Below are 23,093 nucleotides of genomic sequence, written 5' to 3' on the forward strand. Positions count from 1 at the left end.
CTGATGGAATGAGCAAGTCCTTCAAGGTTGAACATCACTTCCATGTTGCTGTTAGGGTGTACAGTGTTTTTCTGGTTCTGCTCATCTCACTCAGCATCAGTTCATGCAAATCCCTCCAGGTTTCCCTGAAATCCCGTCCCTCCTGGTTTCTAATAGAACAATAGTGTTCCATGACATACATATACCACAGTTTGCTAAACCATTCCCCAACTGAAGGACATTTACTGGATTTCCAATTCTTTGCCACCACAAACAGGGCTGCTATAAATATTTTTTGTACAAGTAATGTTTTTACCCTTTTTCCTCATCTCTTCAGGGTATAGACCCAGTAGTGGTATTGCTGGGTCAAAGGGTATGCACATTTTTGTTGCCCTTTGGGCATAGTTCCAAATAGCTCTCCAGAAGGGTTGGATGAGTTCACAGCTCCACCAACAGTGTAATAGTGTCCCAGATTTCCCACATCCCTTCCAACAATGATCATTATCCTTCCTGGTCATACTGGCCAATCTGAGAGGTGTGAGGTGGTACCTCAGTGAAGCTTTAATTTGCATTTCTCTAATAATTAGTGATTTGGAGCATTTTTTCATATGGCTATGGATTGCTTTGATCTCCTCATCTGTAAATTGCCTTTGCATATCCTTTGACCATTTGTCAATTGGGGAATGGCTTTTTGTTTTAAAAATATGACTCAGTTCTCTGTATATTTTAGAAATGAGTCCTTTGTAAGAATCATTAGTTGTAAAGATTGTTTCCCAATTTACTACTTTTCTTTTGATCTTGATTACATTGGTTTTATCTGTGCAAAAGCCTTTTAATTTAATGTAATGGAAATCATCTAATTGGTTTTTAGTGATGTTCTCCAACTCTTCCTTAGTCATAAACTCTTCCCCTTTCCATAGATCTGACAGGTAGAGGTCCTTGATCTTCTAATTTGCTTATAGTATTGTTTTTTATGTCTATGTCCTGTAACCATTTGGATCTTATCTTGGTAAAGGGTGTGAGGTGTTGGTCTAATCTAAGTTTCTTCCATACTAACTTCCAATTATCCCAGTAGTTTTTATCAAAGAGGGTGGCCTGACTCTTTGGGTTTATCAAACAGCAGATTACTATAATCATCTCCTGCTTTTACACCTAGTCTATTCCACTGGTCCACCACTCTATTTCTTAGCCAATACCAAACAGTTTTGAGGACTGATGCTTTATAATATAATTTTAGATTGGGTAGTGCTAAGCCACCTTCGTTTGCATTTTTTTCATTAAGCTCCTGGCAATTCTTGACTTTTTATTTCTCCATATGAATTTACTTACAATTTTTTCTAATTCATTAAAGTAATTTTTTGGAATTATGATTGGTAGGGCACTAAACAGATAGTTTAGTTTTGGTAGAATTGTCATTTTTATCATATTAGCTCTCCCGTCCGTGAGCTGTTGATATTTGCCCAGTTATTTAAATCTGATTTAATTTGTGTGAGAAGTGTTTTATAATTGTTTTCAAAAAGATTCTGCGTCTGTCTTGGCAAATATACTCCCAAGTATTTTACACTGTCTTAGGTTACTTTGAATGTTTAGCATTTTTAAATTAGTGATAAACCTCATTGATCTCCCTCTAGAATCACCAATTTCCTTATTTATGAATTGAAAACAAATAATTTGACGATTAAAGCATTTAGTGAGCTTGATGTTTAGATCGATGTGGTATTTGGTAGTTGAGTCTATAATTCATTTGGCCTTTTTGTTAGATAAATATTTCAAAGAGAATAAATATTATTAGCTTGTTCTACTCTAGATAGGTGATACAGTGAATAGAACACCAGCCTGAAGTCAGGAGGACCTGAATTCAAATTTGGCCTCAGACACTTAACACTCACTAGCTGAATGACCTTTAGCAAGTTACTTAACCTTGATTGCCTCTTATGTAGGGCCATCTCCTGATCATCCTAATTCATATCTGGCCATTGAACCCAGATGGCATCAGAGATAAAAATGAAGCTGGTGACTTAGCATAGCTCCCCTCACTCAAATCCAATTTACTTGCTTGTTATGGCATTACTTCCCTGATGTCATGGTCTTCTTTGAGAATGAAGAATAAAACATCATCATCATCATCATCATCATCACCTCACCATCATCTCACAATATCTAGCAGACTATAGCTTGGTTCCAAGAGTCATCACTGTTTCTTCCTGTTCATCACATAGGCTCTCAGTTTGCTTCTCTAATTCCAAAAAGCTCCAAGACTTTAATATCAAAATCTTCCTTGGTTCAATGGAAAAGCCAAAAATAACCTGAGAAAATAAAGCAGTTGAGAGTATTAGAATGGAGTCAGCTTGGTGATGCTGTGGATAGACCATTGGACCTAGAATCAAGAAAATCTGATTCTAATCTTGCCTTAGACATTTGATAACTATGTGACTCTGAACAAATCATTTAACCTAATCTGCTTCAGTTTTCTCATAAGTGAAACTTGAATAATATATCTACCAGAATTTTTGTGAGCATAAAATTAGTTAATATTTGTAAATCATTCTGAAAACCTTCAGATGTTAAATAGTGCTCACAATTGTAGTTGTTAATGCATCCTAGTTCCATAGTAATCTCTTAATGGCTACTTGTTGGTTGATTGAATGATAATCCTTATGTTTGTCTTCTTTAGTGATACAGCAATGTTGCTTGATTTATTTTCAAATTTCTACTACTTTATATTGTTTTTAATTCTAGAAATTTTGACTCTTCAGGTTCAACTATTGGTAGTTAAAATGAGTAATAATTAGCCTGTACAGGATATATAGAAAATAAAGACCTAGCTTTTATATGAGCCTGAATCTAATTTTTAATAGCTGTGTAAACTGGAGTAATCACATTATAAATGTCAGATTTTTCTCTTTTTTCCCTTGCATTTGCCTCTTTAATGTCATCCTCTTCCCTCAAGCATCCTTCCTACAATTATGTTCCAAGGAACTAATGGATTTAAGTATGCCTACTTTAGAACTTTAATAGCACTTAAATTATTTTTCCACCAAAGCTCCAATTTTTGCTTCTTACTGGTCCAAATGTAGTAGAGCTACTGATGCTCCCTCCTTTTAATGAAGATGGCCAGTCCTGGGGGATTGGTATAAACTCTTGAAAAGTATCTCTGCTTGCTCTTTCATTTTTTGAAAATCTAAGATACTTGCCAATTTATATATTAAAAAATCTACAGAATGATCAAGATTACCATGGAATTATATCTAATGGAAGGGAAGTGACCCCAATTATAGCATATTATTGTGAATACTGTCCTCTTAGTAATGGACCTGGATCAAACCACCTCTCAGGAGCTTATGGCCTACTGTTGATAATAATTGTCTCAAAGGCAGTAATGTCAGGGCCTAAGAACAATTTTTTTGGGATGATATGAGAGCATTATTCTGCAACAGGCACCTTTGTAGTCTTATGTGAAATAATCTGCAGATCCCTTGCTTCCTTCCAAGTTAATTGGAGAGTTTACAATGGAGCCTGATAAAAGCAAATAACCCTTATGCCTTATCAACAGAGAGATGGTGACCTTCCTACTTCAAAGAAGAAACGCCAAACAGGGGAGAAGATTATGTATACTTTGGTCTCTGTGCCACATGGAAATGACATTGCATCACTTTTTGAATTAGATGCTACTACTCTTCAGAGAGCTGATTGCCTAGTGCCAAGGTAAAAGAAAAAAAGGAGGGGAAGAATAAAGAGGTTTCTTTAAAGCCAGTGTACCATTGAGTAAAGAAACCAAATAAAAAGTTTTATTGCATTAAAATTAGGAAGCAATTATAAGTGAGCAAACAGTATATAAAACATTGCTCTTGCTATTATAAACAAATTAATTAACTTTTAAAATGAATCAAGACATACTTAAGATTTGAAGGATAGAAAGACTGCTTTCCAATTAAAGCTTCACAATGCTTTTACTTCACATTGTTGTGCTAGCCCTTTCCCTTCCAGGGTCACCCAGAGTGAAAGGAAACACTACTAATTGCAAGCAACTGAATGGTGTTTTATGGGGCAGAGGTACCTGTTGACTCTAGCTTACCTTCCTGTCAACTCTTTGTCTGATTTCAATACCATCACTCTTCTAGGTGTGAACCTTCTCAGGTTAACAATGAGAGCCTCCTGTACTGAAGAGGATGGAGAATTATAGAAGAGAGGAAAAAAAAAATCTCCTACTCTGAAAACTAGCCTGACTGTGGGATGCAGGCAGCAGCCCCGCTGGTCCACAGGGCTTTAACTTTCCCTGCTCCATGCTCCTTCCCATGTCCTTCAAAGCCCAGCTCCAGCATAGCCTCAATGCCAGATGGAGATGTAAATAATTGCAAATACTTTTCTCTGTTGAAGGCAAAACTTCCCTTTTTAAAAAAATGGTCAATGCTGATACTATGGGGAACAAAAGAAAATTTTTTTTCATGGACCCTTAAACCCTTTAGAAGTCTATTTTCCTCTAACCAACTGGAATACTGACTATAAACCATTCAATAGTCAAAGTGGTGTTATTGCAATAAAAGGCCTTTTTTTAAACCTTGGAGATATATTGATATCAGCTATTATAATTAAGAATCTCCATTCAACATTATGTTAACTTAAATTTATTCTATGTATTTTAAGGTAAAGAGAGCAAATGACTATGTTTGGTATTGTCATAGCGGATAGTCAGTCTAGAAGTTATGAAAACTTGAGTTTAAGTTTCTCCTGTGACATATATACTAGCTGGGTGACCCTGGGCAAATCATTTAAAATATCTTTGTTCTGGACAACTGTAAGATTTCAAGTAGCAGAGAAGATATCATTGGTAAAATGTCCTTACTTGGGAGTTGTCTATGATATCCAAGTTCAGCTCTTTTTTTCTAACCTTATTATAAGGTTATAGAAATTGCTTTTGTTTAAGTTGTACTATAATTAAGATTTTATTTTTGAAGATACTGGATCATCCAAATTCCAATTAAAATGAGTTGCTGAGATTTTATTAGAATACACAGGGTGTCCCAGAGATTTTAATATAGTTCTAAATCATTAAAGATTTAAACTGTCCCAAGAATTTTGGGATACTCTGTCTGTATACAGTGTAAATTGCTTGTAATTACTGTTTAGCTATATTAGTTGAAATATGGGAATAATTTAAAAGTTTTATTGGACATGATGCTTTATATTTTTTAAGATAAATTTATTTATTTTTCCACTACATGCAAAAGTTTTCAACATTTATTTTTTGAAGGATTTGAGTTCCTCATTTTTTCCCTCCTTCCCTCCCCTTCCCCTTGACAGTGAATAATCTAATATAGGTTATAAATGTATAACTATGTTAATAGTTATTCCATATTAATCATGTTGTAAAAGAAGAATCAGAGCAAAAGGGAAAAACATATATAAAAAAAATTTAAAAACTGAAAATAATATGCTTTGGTTTACATGTAGACTCCATACTTCCTTCCTTGGATGTGGATGATATTTTCCATCACAAATCCTTCAGAATTGTCTTTGATCCAATATTGTACTGCTGAGACGAACAAATCCATCACAGTTGATCATCACACAGTGCTGCTGTTAATGTGTACAATTTTCTTCTAGTTCTGCTCATCTCACTCAATATCAGTTCATGCAAATCCTTCCTTTCTGAAGGTCTTTCTGAAGTTCCACCCCTCATGATTCCTTACAGAACAATAGTACTCCTTCATTTTCATATACCACAATTTCTTCAGCCATCCCCCAATTGATGGCCATCTCCTCAATTTCCAATTCTTTATAAAAAGAGTTGCTATAAATAATTTTGAAATGTTGATCTTTCCCCCTTTTTAATGATCTCTTTGGTAGACAAACCTTGTAGTGGTATTACTAAATCAAAATATATGCATGGTTTTATTACACTTTTGGGATGGTTCCCGAATTGCTCTTCAGAAAGACTGGATCAGCTCAAAGCTCCACCAACAATGATGATTTATATTCTTTTGATTTTAGGAATTCCTATGTTCGTTTGAGACATTTATGCACTAATACTTGGGTAACCAGTACCAGTATCCCTATAGACACAGATGAAGAGAGACCTGTGATGCTGAAGGTAAATGGAATTTTTTTCATTTTCAGCCACAAGATGGGTGAACTGGATCAAAGGATGGCCTGTTTGTTCATTATAATTCATCTTGTATATTATTAAGGATTACTGAAACTAAAATACAAAATTAAGCATTCATTCTCTCTTAAAAGGATTGAGATAAATAGTCTAATGCTAGTCTAAAGGTAGGTCCTCAAACCAAAATTCCTAGCACTGGTCCTAAAAGATCTGTATATTTTTGCCAAAATGGAATAGAAAAAAAAGGTGATATTGAGTAAACTTCTTGAAGCTTTAGCTTTCTTTCTATAAGGGAGAAGAGATAATAGGAATAATTAAAAGTAATATTTTTATAGTACTTGACATTTTTTATATTACTCTCATATACATGATCTCATTTGATCCTCATAATAATAATGTGAGTAGAAACCTAACAGCGTCATTTTACTGATGAGGAAAACTGAGGTTCACACAGATGACTACCATAGAAGTATATCTACAACTCTACTGAAAATCAGCAGAAGGATGTGTAGAGGGGATATTGTCCTAAACCCTGATTGGTGAAAGGACAGGAAGAGTGGCTACAAAAAGAGGGTATCTGGATAGCTTGGTGGCTCAGTGGATAGAGCACTGGCCCTGAGTCAGGAGAATCTGAGTTCAAATGTGGCCTCAGACACTTAATAATGACCTAGCTGTGTGACCTTGGGCAAGTCAATTAACCCTACTGCCTTGCATAAGCTAACAAAAAAAGAAAAGAGGGTATTGCCCCTTGGCTGTTTATTGTGGGTGACTTGTACTAGGACTATCCATTGCTAAATTTTTTGGCTGTAAAAATAAAAATAAAAATGAACTTTAACTTTAATTCAGAGAAAATTGTATTAACTAAAAGAAACTGACCTTAACAATGACAACACACATTTACAGATTGGAACTTGCCAAACAAAGGAAGATAAGGAAGCTTTTGCCATTGTGTCGGTCCCTCTGTCAGAAGTTCGGGATTTAGATTTTGCCAATGATGCAAACAAAGTCTTGGCATCCACAGTTAAAAAAATGGAGAATGGAGCAATAACTCAGAATGAAAGAAGGTCAGTGAGTCTTATATAAACTACATCACAACATGCCATTGCTGGATTACATATTGACTTTTCTCCATTTCCTTATCCCTGGAACTCTCTTCTTTCTCATCTCTGCTTTCTGTGGCATTTTCATGCATGTCGTCTCTTCTAGTCTTTCTTAATGCTGCCTTTCCTCTGAGATTATCCCCAGTTTTCCTCTTGTTTGTACATAGTTGTCTCCTCATTAGACTGTGAGCTTTCTTCATCTCCCAGCTCCTTCCAGGATCTCTGTTTCTCTCATCTCTAAAAACTGATAAGACTTCTGAGGTTCCTTCTAGCTTTAAGTCTCTGGTCCTATGATCTGTGACCTATATTTGTTTTTAATGCATAGATTTATAAGAAGTCAGGGTGGAATGTAAAGAATCCGGAGGAACTAGGTCCCATCTCTGATGCTCACTATCTGGGTGACTGAGACAACTCAACTTTTCTGGGCCTCAGATTCCTCATCTGCCTCTGAGGTCCCTTCCAGCTACTTAAGCTATCCTGTAGAGATTTTTTCTTTTCATGAGATAACATTCCTTCCACTTTTACTGAGCATCTTTAAATTGAGCATTCTTTGAAAGCCATTGCAACATTCTGTTTCATTATCTTAGACTTACAAGTAGTTCAGAAATATTGATCAATTGTTTACAGTAAATGTAAGTCATTTTTCATTTCCCTATTCTGGAAGTTGAAGAACCTGCACTATGGAAAGGCTGAAGAGATACTGCCATGCCTCAGTTTGGATTTAATCTCAAAGTTTCTGGAAAAAACAAAACAAAACTGTGCTCCTCTAAGCAAAGTTGTAGATGCATGTCACACAAAACATTTTGCTGGTGTTAGTTACTTTGGCAACTGGTAATAGGCTTGGAGGAAATTTTGTATTTTAATTGTTTGTCTGTGTGTGTGTGTGTGTGTGGTATTCTTATTTTCAGTTGGGGAAGAGTAACCATGAAACTTTAATTGTTGCTATATTTCTTTTTAATTATACCTATATAAAGTTTCCACTTTTGCTGACTCAAGAATTTTTATCCTTGTATTGTATCAGGCATTTCCTTTATAAAATTATTTCCCTAAGTTAAGCTTGCCATACAATAATATTTCTCTATTTTTTTTCCTATAGATTTGTAACAAAGTTGTTGGAGGACCTCATTTTCTTTGTTGCTGATGTACCTAATAATGGACAAGAAGTTCTGGACGTAGTAGTTACTAAGCCAAATAGGGAAAGGCAAAAATTAATGAGGGAGCAGAACATATTGGCACAAGTGAGTAGTTTTATATGCAAGAACATTTTATCTTTTTGATTAAACATCAAGGTCAAATCTTCTCCATTATGCTGACTGGCCTAATTTTTAGGTAGGCTACTAGACAATTTTCAAGTGCATGAGGACACTTTTATATTCCTAACTCATACACCTCATTTCTTCAACTTGTATCAACTTGTATTTCTTCAGCTTGATATCTAAATAAAAATATATGCCAAAGAAACAAACATTTTATTCATTTTTTTCTTACCTAAAAGCTGTTCACTAATGAAATATGTTCTTTTGTTATGATCCATGTATATGAATTTAAAGAAGGTATATAAAAGTAAAGAAAGTTAGTTACAAGTTCATGCAATTTTGCTTGATTTGGAAAAGAAGAAAGTTTATATATTGCTATTATGTAAAAATATTTTCTAGTAGGCTCTTATAGATGTCAGATTTATTTAGTGAATACAATTAAAAATGGGAAGTGCTATTGCAAAATCAGTTGGGAGAAAAATTATCTTTTCCATTCGCTCTCCTATTATTTTAATAAAATTGATTTTGAGGACTTATATGGCTTTTTAACATTTGTTAACATATTTGATGTTGTTCAGTCTTTTTTAGTCATGTCCAATTCTTTTGACCTCATTTGGTGTTGCTGTTTTTTGACAAAGATACTAGGGTAGTTTGCCATTTCCTTCTTCAACTCATTTTTATAGATGAGGAAACTGAGGCAAACAGGGTTAAGTGATTTGCCCATGGTCACACAGCTCCAAGTGTTGGATGCTGAAGTTTGACTCACAAAGAGTAGTATTCCTGATTCCAAGCCCTGGGCTTTATACTCTTTGCTACCTAAACTGCCTGTTAACGTATTTAATGCATCTTATTTTACCTTTTAGGTATAAATAAAACCAATAGCCTTTAGTATATAATATTCATGCATTATGCATTTGTTTCTTTTTGCCATCAGGAATATAACTCTTCAGCTAATATAAAATTTTGTTTTCAAAGTCTTTTCTCATTGGTGAAGCATGTGTTGCTCATGTCAATGAGTTCTCCTAAAAGAGCTAAGACAAATCTTTCAGAGTCACCAAGTTCTTTACCTGCTGAGAATCTGACTGACTCAGTGTTGCTAGAAGTACATCACTCTATTAAATTATCATTACTGACTCCTTGACAAACACTTTGGGTTTGTTTCTTAATATTTTTTCCAAGCTCTAGTCAGTGATTTTACATAGTCTTCATGAATGCTTTCATAATGTAAAGAGTAGTTAGAGCTATAAGTCAAAGGACCATTTTCAAGTGACAATATGTGGAAACTGTTATTCTCAGTACATACCTATAAAATAGGGATTGTTTTCTTTCATATTATACTTGTATATGACAAAGAAATATAGTCTTCCATAAAAATGTGTGGGTATTTGCAGATGTCAGATTAACATAAGTCTGACTTCTTTTATTTACTTAATAGAGAAAAAATACAAATAATGTTTTTTAAATAACTTGTGAGGTGAAAAATATTCCTAGTTTTATATATCTTTGTGTATTATAGTAAAACAGGATCACATACATTTTTGTTTGTGTTTTGTGAAAAGGCCATTTTCTTACATGCTCACTTGGAACAAAATGCATATAAGGTATCTATTATAATGATGAATATTTTTTAAGAGCAGTAGAATTTCAATGGTTAGCAATATGATAAACTCAACCTATGCTATAAGAAAATTCTGATGAAATTTAGTGTGACAACAGTTAGCCGACCAAGAAAATGTTTTCACTTTTTCAAATTGCTAATTTTTATTCCTGATAGGTGTTTGGGATTCTTAAAGCCCCCTTTAAGGACAAAGGGGGAGAAGGATCAATGCTGAGACTTGAAGATCTGGGGGACCAGAGATATGCTCCCTACAAGTACATGTTGAGGCTCTGTTATCGAGTTCTTAGACATTCTCAGCAGGACTATCGGAAAAATCAGGTTAGAGTCCTAGATAATTTCTTGATGAAGTTTTGCTTTCTAAATGAAATATAAAATGTCTTTTGCCTCTGTTATATGACATATAAACTAATCAGAAATAGGAATGTAACATTTGAATTTAAATATGTCAAACAAATCCAAATATCTCAGAGGTATTCTTGGTATTTGAAGTCAAAGAACATGGGTTCAAATCCTACCAATTTAATACTTTTGTGATTTGAGTAAGTCAGGTTTCACCTGTTTTTTTTTTTTTGTTTGTTTTTTGCAAGGCAATGGGGTTAAGTGGCTTGCTCAAGGCCACACAGCTAGGTGATTATTAAGTATCTGAGACTGGATTTGAACCCAGGCACTTCTGACTCTAGGGCCTGTGCTCTATCCACTGTGCCACCTAGCCAGCCCTGGGTTTCATCTGTTAAAAGAAAAAAGAGATCACCTAAATGACATCTAATACTCTTCTGTCTCTAAATTCTGTAATATCAATAGTTATACCACCATGCTAAATATACCAAAATTGATTTCTCTCTTTGGACCAGTATTTACCAGGTTTTTTTTTCTCTTTTATCTGGATACAGATATATATCTCTCTTTAAGACCATCTCTTGTGAACAATTCCAAATTCCTAAATGTATAAATAAGGGGTTATGTTTCATACTGCCAAAAAATTCTTTGCTTTAAAGAAAAATTCACTAAATAATTCCCCTTAAAGTAGTGTATTTAAAACAGGGGTTGATTTATAAAAAAATTAATTTGCATGTAATTTTTTAGGAATGCATCTAATAAATAAACATAGCTATATTTATTGTGCTAAGCACTATATGTCACTTCCATTGACTTCTAACTCATATTCCTTAAAACTTTTTAAAATTTGTAACTTCAGCTTATGAAACATGAAATATAATAACTTCCTACTTTATGAAATCTGTTGTTTTACAAATATTTTGTTTGAATTTACTTATAAAAATAATGCCTGTGCATTTTCAGAGCAAGACAGTGAATGATATCTCAGTTATTAGTAGAACTTAAGAAATAAGAATTGTTGAATTGGATACAGTTTGCTTACTTGAACTCGAAGCTAGAGAGGAGTTAAGTGGGAGTATATGTATGAAGAAGTAACAAAGATTATGTCTAAAGGACATCTGATTAATAATTAAACATAATATAATTTTACTCAAAATAACTTTTAAAAACTTGAAGATGTCATATCCTGCTGCTCCCTTCCTAGCTGATTGTGCCTTTTATAGCATTTCATTGCCACATCTACTGAAAACAAAACTAAACCAAAACCTAAATATCCAAATCCATCTGAGATCTTGTGTGACATCTCATAGTTTATATAGTCATCCCTAAAGATTATAAATAAACACCCTTTGTACTCATTAACCATTTTCACCCCTCTCATTATGCAAAATGATTGATCTATAAGTCATAGCAATACTGTAATATTTAGGGGGAAAGCTAAAAAGATTAACCTTAGCATCTCCTCTGATATATAATGGAATAAATAACAAATAACAGTAAATTGAACCAGCATTTCATGTCAATAAATTCTTGAAGTGCCTCATTATACTAAATATTTAATTATAATTAGATCGTTTTCCCCTGAAGAGCATTTAGTAATAATATGAAATTTAAGCATTATATTTTATTAGATTTTCCTTTATAATTTGATTTCATCTCTATATTAATTTTTTTTTGCTTTCTCTAATAAACTATTTAGTTTTTCTTTATTTTAAAAATTTTTTATTTAAGGTAATGGGGTTAGTTGAGTTGTCCAAGGTCACACAGCTAGGCAATTATTAAATGTCTCAGGTCACATTTGAACTCAGATCCTCCTGACTCCAAGGCCAGTGCTCTAGCCACTGTGCCACCTAGCTGCCTTCCATTACTTAGTTTTTCAAAGCTGCTCTCTTTACAATCATTTTAAGATAATTTTAATGTAATTTAAATAAATTAACCTGTGATAATTATGAATTATATCTTGGCTCCATTTTTTTATCACCTAACCTTAGTTCCAAGCATGCTCCTAGTAGGTGTTTAATAAATTTTTTTGTTGAATTGAATTGCATTAACAGATTACCCTGGGTCTTTTCTTTTTTTTGGCAGGAATATATTGCTAAGAACTTCTGTGTCATGCAATCCCAGATTGGCTATGATATTTTGGCAGAGGATACCATCACAGCTTTGTTGCACAACAACAGAAAACTACTAGAAAAACATATCACAGCAAAAGAAATTGAAACATTTGTTAATTTACTTCGGAGGAATCGTGAGCCAAGGTTTGCAACAGTCCATATTATATATTATTTTCTTACATAGAGTGGCTTTTAGTTTTATACTAGAACTTGTGTTATTTAGAGTTTTCCTGTACTGTCAACCTATTTCTCTTTCCTGTTTTGGGGGATAAAAGAATGCTGAGTTTATAATAATTTCATCACTGATACCAATACCAAAGAATGCATACTCTACCTCTATATAAACTTTGTCAATTTACTTACCCTCTCAGTTCTGCAGTCAGACTTCCAAGACTCATTAAGTTGCAGAAAAGATACAGATCTGCACTGTTAGAAGAAATTCTTTATCGTGTTCTTTCACTAATGAAATATATATCCATCTATATCTTATTAAAAAGTGGCTCATCATAGGGGGATTAAAGTCCATTACAAAGATATATGTCAGTTCCTCATTGTGTCTTTGAGGACACTAATACTAGATGAAGAAATGAATCTACTTCAGATTTTATACTGCTTTTCTAGACATTATCCTACTTAATTCACATAATCCTGTGAGTAAAAAAGCAGGATAGATGCTATTATCTTTATTTTACAGATGAGTAAACTGAGGCTGAAAGAAATTCAATGACTTGCTCCTGGTCTTATAATGAGGAAGAAGTAGACCCTAATAAAATGACCTGTTCTATCTCAAAGTCAGTTGATCTTTCAAGAGTATGATATTTAATCATTAAACACTTTTAACATATGGGATAAGTGACTTGTGGAAAAGTTAATTGAATTGCTTAAAATTACTATATTGCTAGAAAATCAATTATAGAAAGTGAGACTATATCTTTTATGACTCTGTAAGGCCAATATTCCTCACCTGAGATGAATACAAATATTTTTTTTTGTATGGTGTAGTTTAAGCAGCCTTGACCCATGCTCTTCATCTTACAGTCCAGGAGTAAGATCATTTTAGAGTAGGTAAAGTATATCCTAATCAGAGGTAGTCATAATATAGAAAAGAGAATAATACTACATAAATGTAAGAAATTAATATTCTTATTCTTCATATTCAAGTGATATTTAGTGCAATAAGGTGCTCCCTTATTCTGAAAAGATCAATATAACTGAGATAAAATTGGTCAGAGATAAAATTATGAAAGTATGCTCAAATTCTCAAAATAGTCATATTATCTTATAGGCTTTTGGTGCTAAAGGGCATAACTCTTTTATACCTGTTATTTTCTCATTGTTTCCCAATAAGTTTGCCAAAGTAAATCTACCCAGTATGTGGAGAAGTTTCTCATTTTCTTCTGATATTAAGAGGGTGCTTGTGGAACAGTTTGAGTGTTTACCTGTTGATCTTTATCCTCATCACATGATCGTCCCATCTTCTCTTTCTACTATGTTTTCTTTGGTGGGCATTTTTTAGTACTGTAAATCTTTGAGGTTTATCATCAGTATCTTGTTGCAACATGCTCCTATGTATCATGTGCCTCTCCAATGCCCTCTTTGTGTTATTAATTTTTAAATCTTTGAAAACTGTTGTATTCTATGTTTCATAGATAGATGGTAACACTTGGTAGAATTCCGAAATTTTAAAAAGGGCTCTTTTTCCTCCCCATGGAAATCTTGTTTTCATTATAGGAACTCTGAATGTTTCTAAGAGCAATCTAGTTCCTCTTAGCTGACTGTTCATAAATACTGTTTATTCTAGACACATATGCAGATTTGATAAACTGTATAGGCTTTCTACTCAAATGCATTACATAATCTGGGCAATAGAGATCATTTATCCTCTTGACTTTTCCAATGTAGGAGGTTGGGTCAGGCCCTTTGTAGATCCTTTCAGGAGGTTCTGAAATATTTCAGGGTTTGATGCAACTAGAGCAATGCCATCCTTAGGAGCATTTTGGAAAACTTCACTATCCATAGAGAAATTCTCCTTAATTTGGCTTCTGCATTGGATGTCCTTCATCATAATGGAGAAGACTTATGGAGAGTACAGAGGCAATCATAGCATTGATTTGATGATAGTTCTCAGAACAAATAAAATCATTAAACATTTAAAAAAATTTTATTAAACATTTATTAAGCGCCTACTATATAGACCCTGTAATAACATGCAAGCAACTTTATATAAGATACATAAAGGGTACATAGGGATAATCTTATAGGGCATCAGAATAAAGGAAAGTGGGAAAGGATTCTTGTAGGAAGTAGAATTTTAGTTTGGACATCAATGGATTAAAAAAAACCCATCAGACAGATATAAAGAGGGAAAGAAATCCAGGCAGGGAGATAGCCAGTAAAAATTCCTGGAATTGGTAGATTAAGAAGAGTCTTGTGTGAGGAACAGTAAGGAGCCTAGTGTCATTGGTTACAATTTATGTGGGAGTTATTAAAGTATAAGACGATTGGAAACATAGGAAGGGGCCAGATTATGAAAAAATTCTTTAAAAACCAAAGAATTTTTGATCCTGAAAGTAATGGGGTATGATTAGAGTTTATTGAATAGGTAAGGTTGAGATGGTCAGAAATGCAATTTAAAAAGATCAACTAAGTTCAGGATGGATTGGGGTGGGGAGAGACTTGAATCAGGGAGACTACTCAGAAGGCTACAGCAGTTTGGAAATGAGGTGTTGAAGGCAGTGGCTGTGTCAGGAAGAAGTGGGCAACGATACAAAGGTAGAATTGACAAAGCTTGCCAATTGATAGTATATGGGAAGTGAGAGAATGAGGTGTAAAGGATGGCACCAAAATTGTGACATTGAATGTCTGGGAGGATGGTAATGGCTTTAACAGTAGCATGGAAGTTTGAAAGAATGAGATGATTTTGGGAGAAGTCACAATGAGTTTGGTCTTGGATATATTGATTTTAAGATGGTTTCAACACATCCAATTAGAGGCAGTTGGAGATATGAACCTGAAAGTCAGGAGAGATTGACTGGATGAATAGATGTAAGGATCATCTGTGTGGTGATATTTGAATACTTGAGATCACATGTGAAATTTTCTGAGAGAAATGGGAAGAGGGATTAGGAGAGAGCCTTGGAAGGATGGGAGGGAACACCCAGTTAGTGGGTCTGATTTAGATTAAGGTCTAGCCAAAGAGACCAAGAAGTAGTGATAAGACAGGAGAAGCAGGATAGTGATTTTAGATGATCAGGGTAGATCTTGTTGAGAAGGCAGAGCGATCATAGGCAGCAGGGTGGAAAAATAGCCAGGGAAAAACAGGTCTCCATGGCCCCAGTGCTAAATAGAGTGACTTAGCTCTTCACAGGCATGTTTTCTGGAGGTCCAGTTTGAGGGTAGGGTGACTGTAACTGGTAGCTTTATTTCATGATAATAATTGGTTGATGTTGACTGACTGTTAATTAGGTCTATGATCTTTTCCAACCTTTAATGTATTCCCCTCTTTAAGATGGCTTGTATATCAATCCCTTAGTATTCTCAAAATGGTGATAGAGCATAGACCTTCTCTACCAACATTTGGTTTCATCTGGATGCTTTTCCCATATTTGTTCCCAATATGGTCATTTTTACCTTCCCTGTAAGACATCCAGTAATTTTAGGATCTGACTACAGTAGTCCTATGTACTTGATGGTATAAAGTTATTCCAATCTTTATAGATCTTTTCCATCTATCTTCTATTTGTTATCATCTCTTCATTTTGTCTTTGTTGTGGTATATTACATGATTAGTTCTCTTGCCATCTTTTTTTAATCTTATTTTATCCCTCACTGCTCATAATTATCCTAGTATTTGCCTTCAGAGACTTCCATTTAGACTGAATATATATCCTATATCTATAGTTATTTTTCATGCTGTCTCTTGCTTTGGAATATGAGTTCCTTGAGGGCAAGGACCATGTTTTTACCTTTTTTATATTCCTAATTCTTGTTAACAAGTTTATATTTTAAACCAGTGTTCTTTGTATTCTTTCTTTCTTTGCTTCACAAGTAAGACAGATTATGTCAGCTAACTAAAATATTTTCTGATCTTTTAGTCTTTGGGTTTTGGCATATAGTCTTTTTTTAAATTTTTTTAGGTTTTTGCAAGACAATGGGGTTAAGTGGCTTGCTCAAGGCCACACGGCTAGGTAATTATTAAGTGTCTGAGGTTGGATTTGAACCCAGGTACTCCTGACTCCAAGGCCAATGCTCTATCCACTGCACCACCTAGCCACCCCTGGCATATAGTCATTATGCAATTTCTGATGTCCATTTCCCATTTCTTATTGCTAATTTTTTGTTTGAAGTTTTATATATATATATATGTATATATATACACATATATAATATATGTATATCTGTATATAGTTAAATATATCATATATTTTTCTCATTATTCTTTTCTTTTGCTTTATATTAATTATAACGTTTTTAACCTGATAAACTGGTAATATCACTAAACACAGGCATTTAATTTGGGGATAACTCCCATGATTGTTACAAGTCTTTTAATATATAATTTATCCCACTTTTCTGTAATGTTATTTGCTACTTACCATGTTTAATGATTACCAATTCTTTTCTTGAAGTATGTATTCTTGATATAAAGTATTGGCTTCTCTCATTCCCTTTACCTAAATCATGCTTTTCCAAACATTTCTTGCCACCCTCACTTTTTCCCACCTTTGGGTTGAAGTTACTAAATATTAGACAATATATTGATTTAATTTGGTTTCATTTGTAGAGCGAATCAGTATGTCTACTCACTTATCATATTTATAGTAAACAGCAAAAATAAAAATAAAAACCTCATCCAAACCTGTGTGATTCTCAGAATCCTTTGTCTTACTTTCTACCATTTTACCATCATTCCTAAAGAAGCACAAGATGCAAAGAGTTAAGAAGCACTTTACCCTTGTTTCTTGGTTCTGGTATGCCAAAAAGTTCATCACTCTTTGGCTAAACTACAGGAAGTTAACATCTCTGTAGCTGAAAGAATGGTTACTCAGAAATCTATCTATTTTCTGGGGACCATGCTTAAAACCTTTCTAGAATGACCCATCCTCATAAAACTTATAATCTGGGAGCACAGCCTTTGAGAACCTAGGGTCACTTCTGTGCCCTCATTATAATATAGTAGATAGTGTAGGGCCCAATTACAGTAGCAAAGTATGTTAACCTAAAAATATTACAAAAGCATGCAGATATAAAAATAATTTGTTGTAATTCATATTTCATTAACACAATTCCTTGTTTTCTGTTCAACATTATCTGCTTCTTTGGTCAGATTTTTGGATTATTTATCAGACTTGTGTGTGTCTAATACCACTGCCATACCAGTAACTCAAGAACTCATCTGCAAATTTATGCTGAGTCCAGGAAATGCTGATATTCTCATTCAAACCAAGTAAGCATTTATAATAGACTTTTTCCTAGCTTATTAATTAACTCCATAATAGTCTTTATCAAAGTTATTACTCGAGTTTATTAATAGTTTTATTATGTGTTATTATTTGAAGACTGGTTTCCATGCAAATTGACAGTCCTTTGGAGTGTACCATCATCTCAGATGATATTGATGATGAAGAAGTCTGGCTTTACTGGATTGACAGCAATAAGGAACCTCATGGCAAAGCTATCCGGCATCTTGCACAAGAGGCTAAAGAAGGCACAAAAGCTGATTTAGAAGTCCTCACCTATTATCGGTTAAGTATTAAAAAGAATTGTAATTCATGATCTCAAATGCTTATTAATAATTTGATCAGATTCATGGATTAAAAATTAAAATATTTCATTATTTAAGAATTAAGGATTTAAAATATTTAAGAAAAAAGTTCTGAAAGAATGTAGAGTTACATGCAATATTTAAAAAATTTTAAAACAAAACATAAACAAGTTTGTTTTTTTTTAATGTAATTATAGATTGCTTTACGGTTTAAAGATACCAGGAACTTATCTAGGTATTTCTAGTGCCAGAAATGTTGAAGTAATAAAGAAGGGAACATAAAATAAAAAAATTTACAGGAATAACCTTTCCTGTTTTATTTTACTTTACTCCCCATTAACAATCTATGATACTTGAAGTAGTATTTGAAGGGCTTCAACATTTTATCTCTTATCTACCTTCATCCACATACCATTCCTTTTGCCTGGAATAACAACAATAGTAATAATAATGACAATAATAAACTGAATTTTTTGCAATGCCTTAAGGTTTTCAAATTCTTTGAAAGCCTTAAGGCATTGCAAAAATAAATTTATCATTATTATATCTATCTATCTATCTATCTATCTATCTATCTATCTATCTATCTATCTATCTATCTAATTCCACTTGAGCCTTGTAACAAATCTGTGAGTGAGGTAGATACTATGGATATTATTTTCCCCATCTTATAGATGAGAATATTGGTTTTTTTCATTCAGTCCACAAAAATCTATTAAGCATCTATGATTTGCTATCCTAGGTACTGGGGATACAAAGTCTAAATTGTACAAATCCTAGAGTTTACATTTTATTAGAGGGGAAAAAAGTACAAAAATAAATGAATGCAGAATATATACAAAGTATGTGTGCATGTGTGCGTGTGTGTGTGTATGTGTGGTAGAAGAGAGATGGATAATCTTGGTATGTAGCAGCTAAACTAACAGGGATAATCTATGCCCACACCTAGATCTTTTGTAGTATAATTCCAGGCCTCTTTCTACTTTATCTTACTGTTTCTCTGGAATTCAATCTCTTTTCAATTCTACCTTTCTGACTTGTTACCTTATTTCAAAGCTCAGCTCATAAACCCCTACAGACTGATTCTCTGTTAGCTGCATTCTTCTCTCTCCCCCTGTCCCCAGAATTTTTCTCTCTCATAATCCTCTCAAATTATCTTGAATTTACAATTTCATGTTTATACTTATAGATTTGCATTAAGATGCTCTATACATAGTTGTTTGAATTGTTGAATTAATTTTCACAGTTCATTTACTATTGAAAGAATTTGATTCCCTTATGAGTTTTACTTGAAAATTATATAGAGGAGATTCACAATTTAGGTAGGGGATTGGACAGAAATAGGCAAATTAGAAAATGGGGTAGATGTTTGAGGAAAAGTCACTGGTTTTAAAGTACTTAATGAAATATCCGCTTGGAATTATCTAATTAGCAGTTGGTTAATATGGGACTGGAACTCAGGAGAAATGCTAACATATGCAATTTATTTAAGAAACTCTCATATGACATCAAAAAATATGGTTAATATTTTAAAGGTATCAACTGAACCTCTTTGCAAGGATGTGCTTGGATCGTCAATATCTAGCCATAAACCAGATTTCTACCCAACTTTCAGTAGATTTGATCTTACGCTGTATGTCAGATGAAAGCCTGCCATTTGATTTGCGAGCCTCTTTTTGTCGCCTTATGCTTCACATGCATGTGGACAGAGATCCTCAAGAATCAGTAGTACCTGTTCGCTATGCGAGACTTTGGACAGAAATACCTACCAAGATCACAATATATGAGTAAGTCTAATAAAGTTCACCTGAGTTTCAATACCTTCAACTCTAATGAGAATTGCAATTTCTTTTTTCTGATTCAGATTATTAACATTACACATTCAAACATGTCTATTTTGGGGGGTCAAGATCATTATAAATTTTTGTATTGTTATATTTTTTTACATATCTATATTTCTCAATGAATCCATTCTCCCTTCCTTCTCCCAGAGAACAATCTTATATTAAAGCATAAAATCAGGGCAAAAAAAAGTCATTTTAGCAAACCTAACCAATTATCAAAAAAACTTATAGTTTAAAATATTCCACAATAATAGCCTCCAAGCAGGGATTGAGGTCTTTTTATAACTCTTCTTTGGGGCCAAGTTTGGTCATTATAATCTCCTAACATTCTATTTTGATGTTTTTCCTACTTGAATTGTTATAGTCATTATGTATGTTCTGATTTGACTTACCTCACTTTGTAGCAGTTCACAAGTCTTTTCATGTTTCTCTGTATTCAAAGTTTCTGAAGCACAATAATATATTTTTTACATTCATATACCATAACATGTTTAACCAAACCTATATGCTTTGTTTCAGTTCTTTGATACTACAAAAAATGCTATTATAAATATTTTAGTGTATATCAAATATTTCATTTTGTCATTGACCACCTTGGGATATACTTACAACTAGAATATTAGGGTCAGAATAAATATGGACAATTCTATAATCATTGATAAAGTTTGCTTTTAATAAGCACTGTCATTAAAAGGGGGAGTTAGAAGGAAAAGAAATGGAGGAGACTAATAAAAATTGAAAAATTCAGCTTTATTTGAAGTGGAAACTATATAAAGTTCAGTTTTCTCACTTATTCTTTAACAGCTAAAACAACAGACAAAGCTGTTTGTGTACTTAAAAATCTGTCTACAATCAATATTTGCAACAATTTCATTCTGATTCCCTTTGTTGATCTTTGCAGATATGATTCTATCACAGACTCTTCAAGAAATGATATGAAGAGGAAATTTGCACTAACAATGGAATTTGTTGAAGAATACTTGAAAGAGGTTGTAAACCAACCATTTCCTTTTGGGGATAAAGAGAAAAACAAGCTTACATTTGAGGTACTTTACACTTCTTCATATTAAAAAAGAAAGCAGTAAGTGGTCTTTTGGAGAGTAGTTTGTTAGGTGAGATAATTAAAAATATGATGATTTGAGTCTTCTATATAATTTGGATTAAAATTCATATTTAAATTAATTCTTTTATTTTTTATTCCATTATGAACTATTAATTGCTTAGTAACATTTTCATGATTCATCTTCATAAGGCATTCTTATATTGATGGGAAAAGTTATTTGTGCATACAAATCACTGTGACCTAACAATTTTCTACATAGTAGTAGCAATAGCTTTTTTTCACAGTGAATAAGAATTTATTCATGCTTTGCCATATTACATGACAACATTAGAAAGTTTAAAGATCACTGGATCTTTGCTTTATCATGTTTTATCTGCTTGAAGAAAAAGTAGCATAGGACATAACATTTTCTGGCCAAAAATAATAAGCCATATTTCTTTTCAGTGAAAATACTTGGGTTCTGATGGGTAATGTACTCCCAAAATGCAATAATTACCTATTAAATTTATCTAATAACCTGAATTTGCCTCACAAATTCTTATCTATTTTTCTAACTTTAACAGTAAATTGATTTCATTCTGGCAAATCCAGATTTGGAATATTAGAATCTGCATTTTATCTTTACTATGGAATTTTTTTATCAATTGAGAAAAATTTTAAAATAATGAATATGTACAGTATTTCCATATTTATCATGTTCATTCTGTTTTTCTTTTCCTTTCCTCTTTTAAAGGTGGTGCATCTGGCTCGAAATCTTATTTACTTTGGATTTTATAGTTTCAGTGAGTTGCTAAGACTGACAAGAACACTTCTGGCTATTCTGGATATTGTACAGGGACCCATGTCATCATACTTTGAAAGATTAAGCAGATTTCAAGATGGAGGTGAGAAATTTGGGAAAACAATGAGTATGATAAAAAAAATTGATGATTCTTAGTTATTTTTCTTGTTGGCTCCTTGGACATGAATGATTAAAATCTTGTAAGGTGTGATTATATTTTGTGGATATGAATATGGTATTTATACAATACTTTATAATTTAAAGCCACTTTTCTCACAGTATTCTTATGAGGACTACCATGAATTTTAGTATTTGTATTTTGCAGAAGGTACTGAAGCTCAGAATTGTTAAATGTATCTGAGGTCACAGGGCAAGAAAGTGGTAGAGTAGGGACTCAAAATCATTTTGGAATCAGTGATCACTTCCCATTTCTCAGAATCCTACAGTTCTAACCTGTGTTAGTCTTGCCTAGATGTCTGAGTACTTGCTTGAGGCTACAGGAATGGACTCTTGTAGAAAACCTTTAGCCTCTAAAGATATTAGAAAATGAACCCTGGGTGTAGTATCAAATTGGTAATCAGCAATTGGCCACTGAGTAAGCCATTAGGATCTAAAGAGCCTTGATAGTTAAAGAACAAGTTTCTTGCCCTGCTCACTGAACCTGCTTATTGGCAGTATAATGGACAAATTTCTTTTAGAGAGATCTGATAAATATGATTTAACCATCTCTTCGATATTTCACTTTCCATAACATTCAATGGCAGTCCAAATTCTCTTGTATATCTCTTCTTCCTTTCTCAGTCAGCTCCTTGAGGTCATTGTACCCTCACTGCCTTAATGTTCTTTTACTTTCTATTCTTTTATTAGCCAATCTTTTTTTTAAGGTTTTTGCAAGGCAAATGGAGTTAGGTGGCTTGCCCAAGGCTACACAGCTAGGTATTATTAAGTGTCTGAGACCTGATTTGAACCCAGGTACTCCTGACTCCAGGGCTGGTGCTTTATCCACTGTGCCACCTAGCCGCCCCTTAGTCAATCCCTTTCAATCTGACTTGTTACCCTACCACTGAAAAGTTTCCTACCAGGTTGCCAAGTAATTTTTAAATTGCTAAAATTGCCTTTTTTTGCAGCGCTTCAA

General features: G+C 33.5%; 1 protein-coding gene across 1 annotated transcript in view; it reads left to right on the forward strand.

The window, feature by feature from the left end:
- Window positions 1-23,093, forward strand: part of ITPR2 (inositol 1,4,5-trisphosphate receptor type 2) — a 482,746-nt gene that overhangs the window by 158,410 nt on the left and 301,243 nt on the right. Inside the window, exons 11-21 of the mRNA XM_074195308.1 lie at window positions 3,533-3,684; window positions 5,971-6,070; window positions 6,986-7,146; window positions 8,279-8,420; window positions 10,213-10,374; window positions 12,478-12,650; window positions 17,833-17,952; window positions 18,065-18,250; window positions 19,806-20,057; window positions 21,016-21,160; window positions 21,911-22,061. Coding sequence (XP_074051409.1) covers window positions 3,533-3,684; window positions 5,971-6,070; window positions 6,986-7,146; window positions 8,279-8,420; window positions 10,213-10,374; window positions 12,478-12,650; window positions 17,833-17,952; window positions 18,065-18,250; window positions 19,806-20,057; window positions 21,016-21,160; window positions 21,911-22,061 — 1,744 coding nt within the window. The remainder of the gene's footprint in view (window positions 1-3,532; window positions 3,685-5,970; window positions 6,071-6,985; window positions 7,147-8,278; window positions 8,421-10,212; window positions 10,375-12,477; window positions 12,651-17,832; window positions 17,953-18,064; window positions 18,251-19,805; window positions 20,058-21,015; window positions 21,161-21,910; window positions 22,062-23,093) is intronic.

The sequence above is a fragment of the Macrotis lagotis genome, chromosome 7 (assembly GCF_037893015.1).
Source record: "Macrotis lagotis isolate mMagLag1 chromosome 7, bilby.v1.9.chrom.fasta, whole genome shotgun sequence".
In the NCBI taxonomy this organism is placed as follows: domain Eukaryota; kingdom Metazoa; phylum Chordata; class Mammalia; order Peramelemorphia; family Peramelidae; genus Macrotis; species Macrotis lagotis.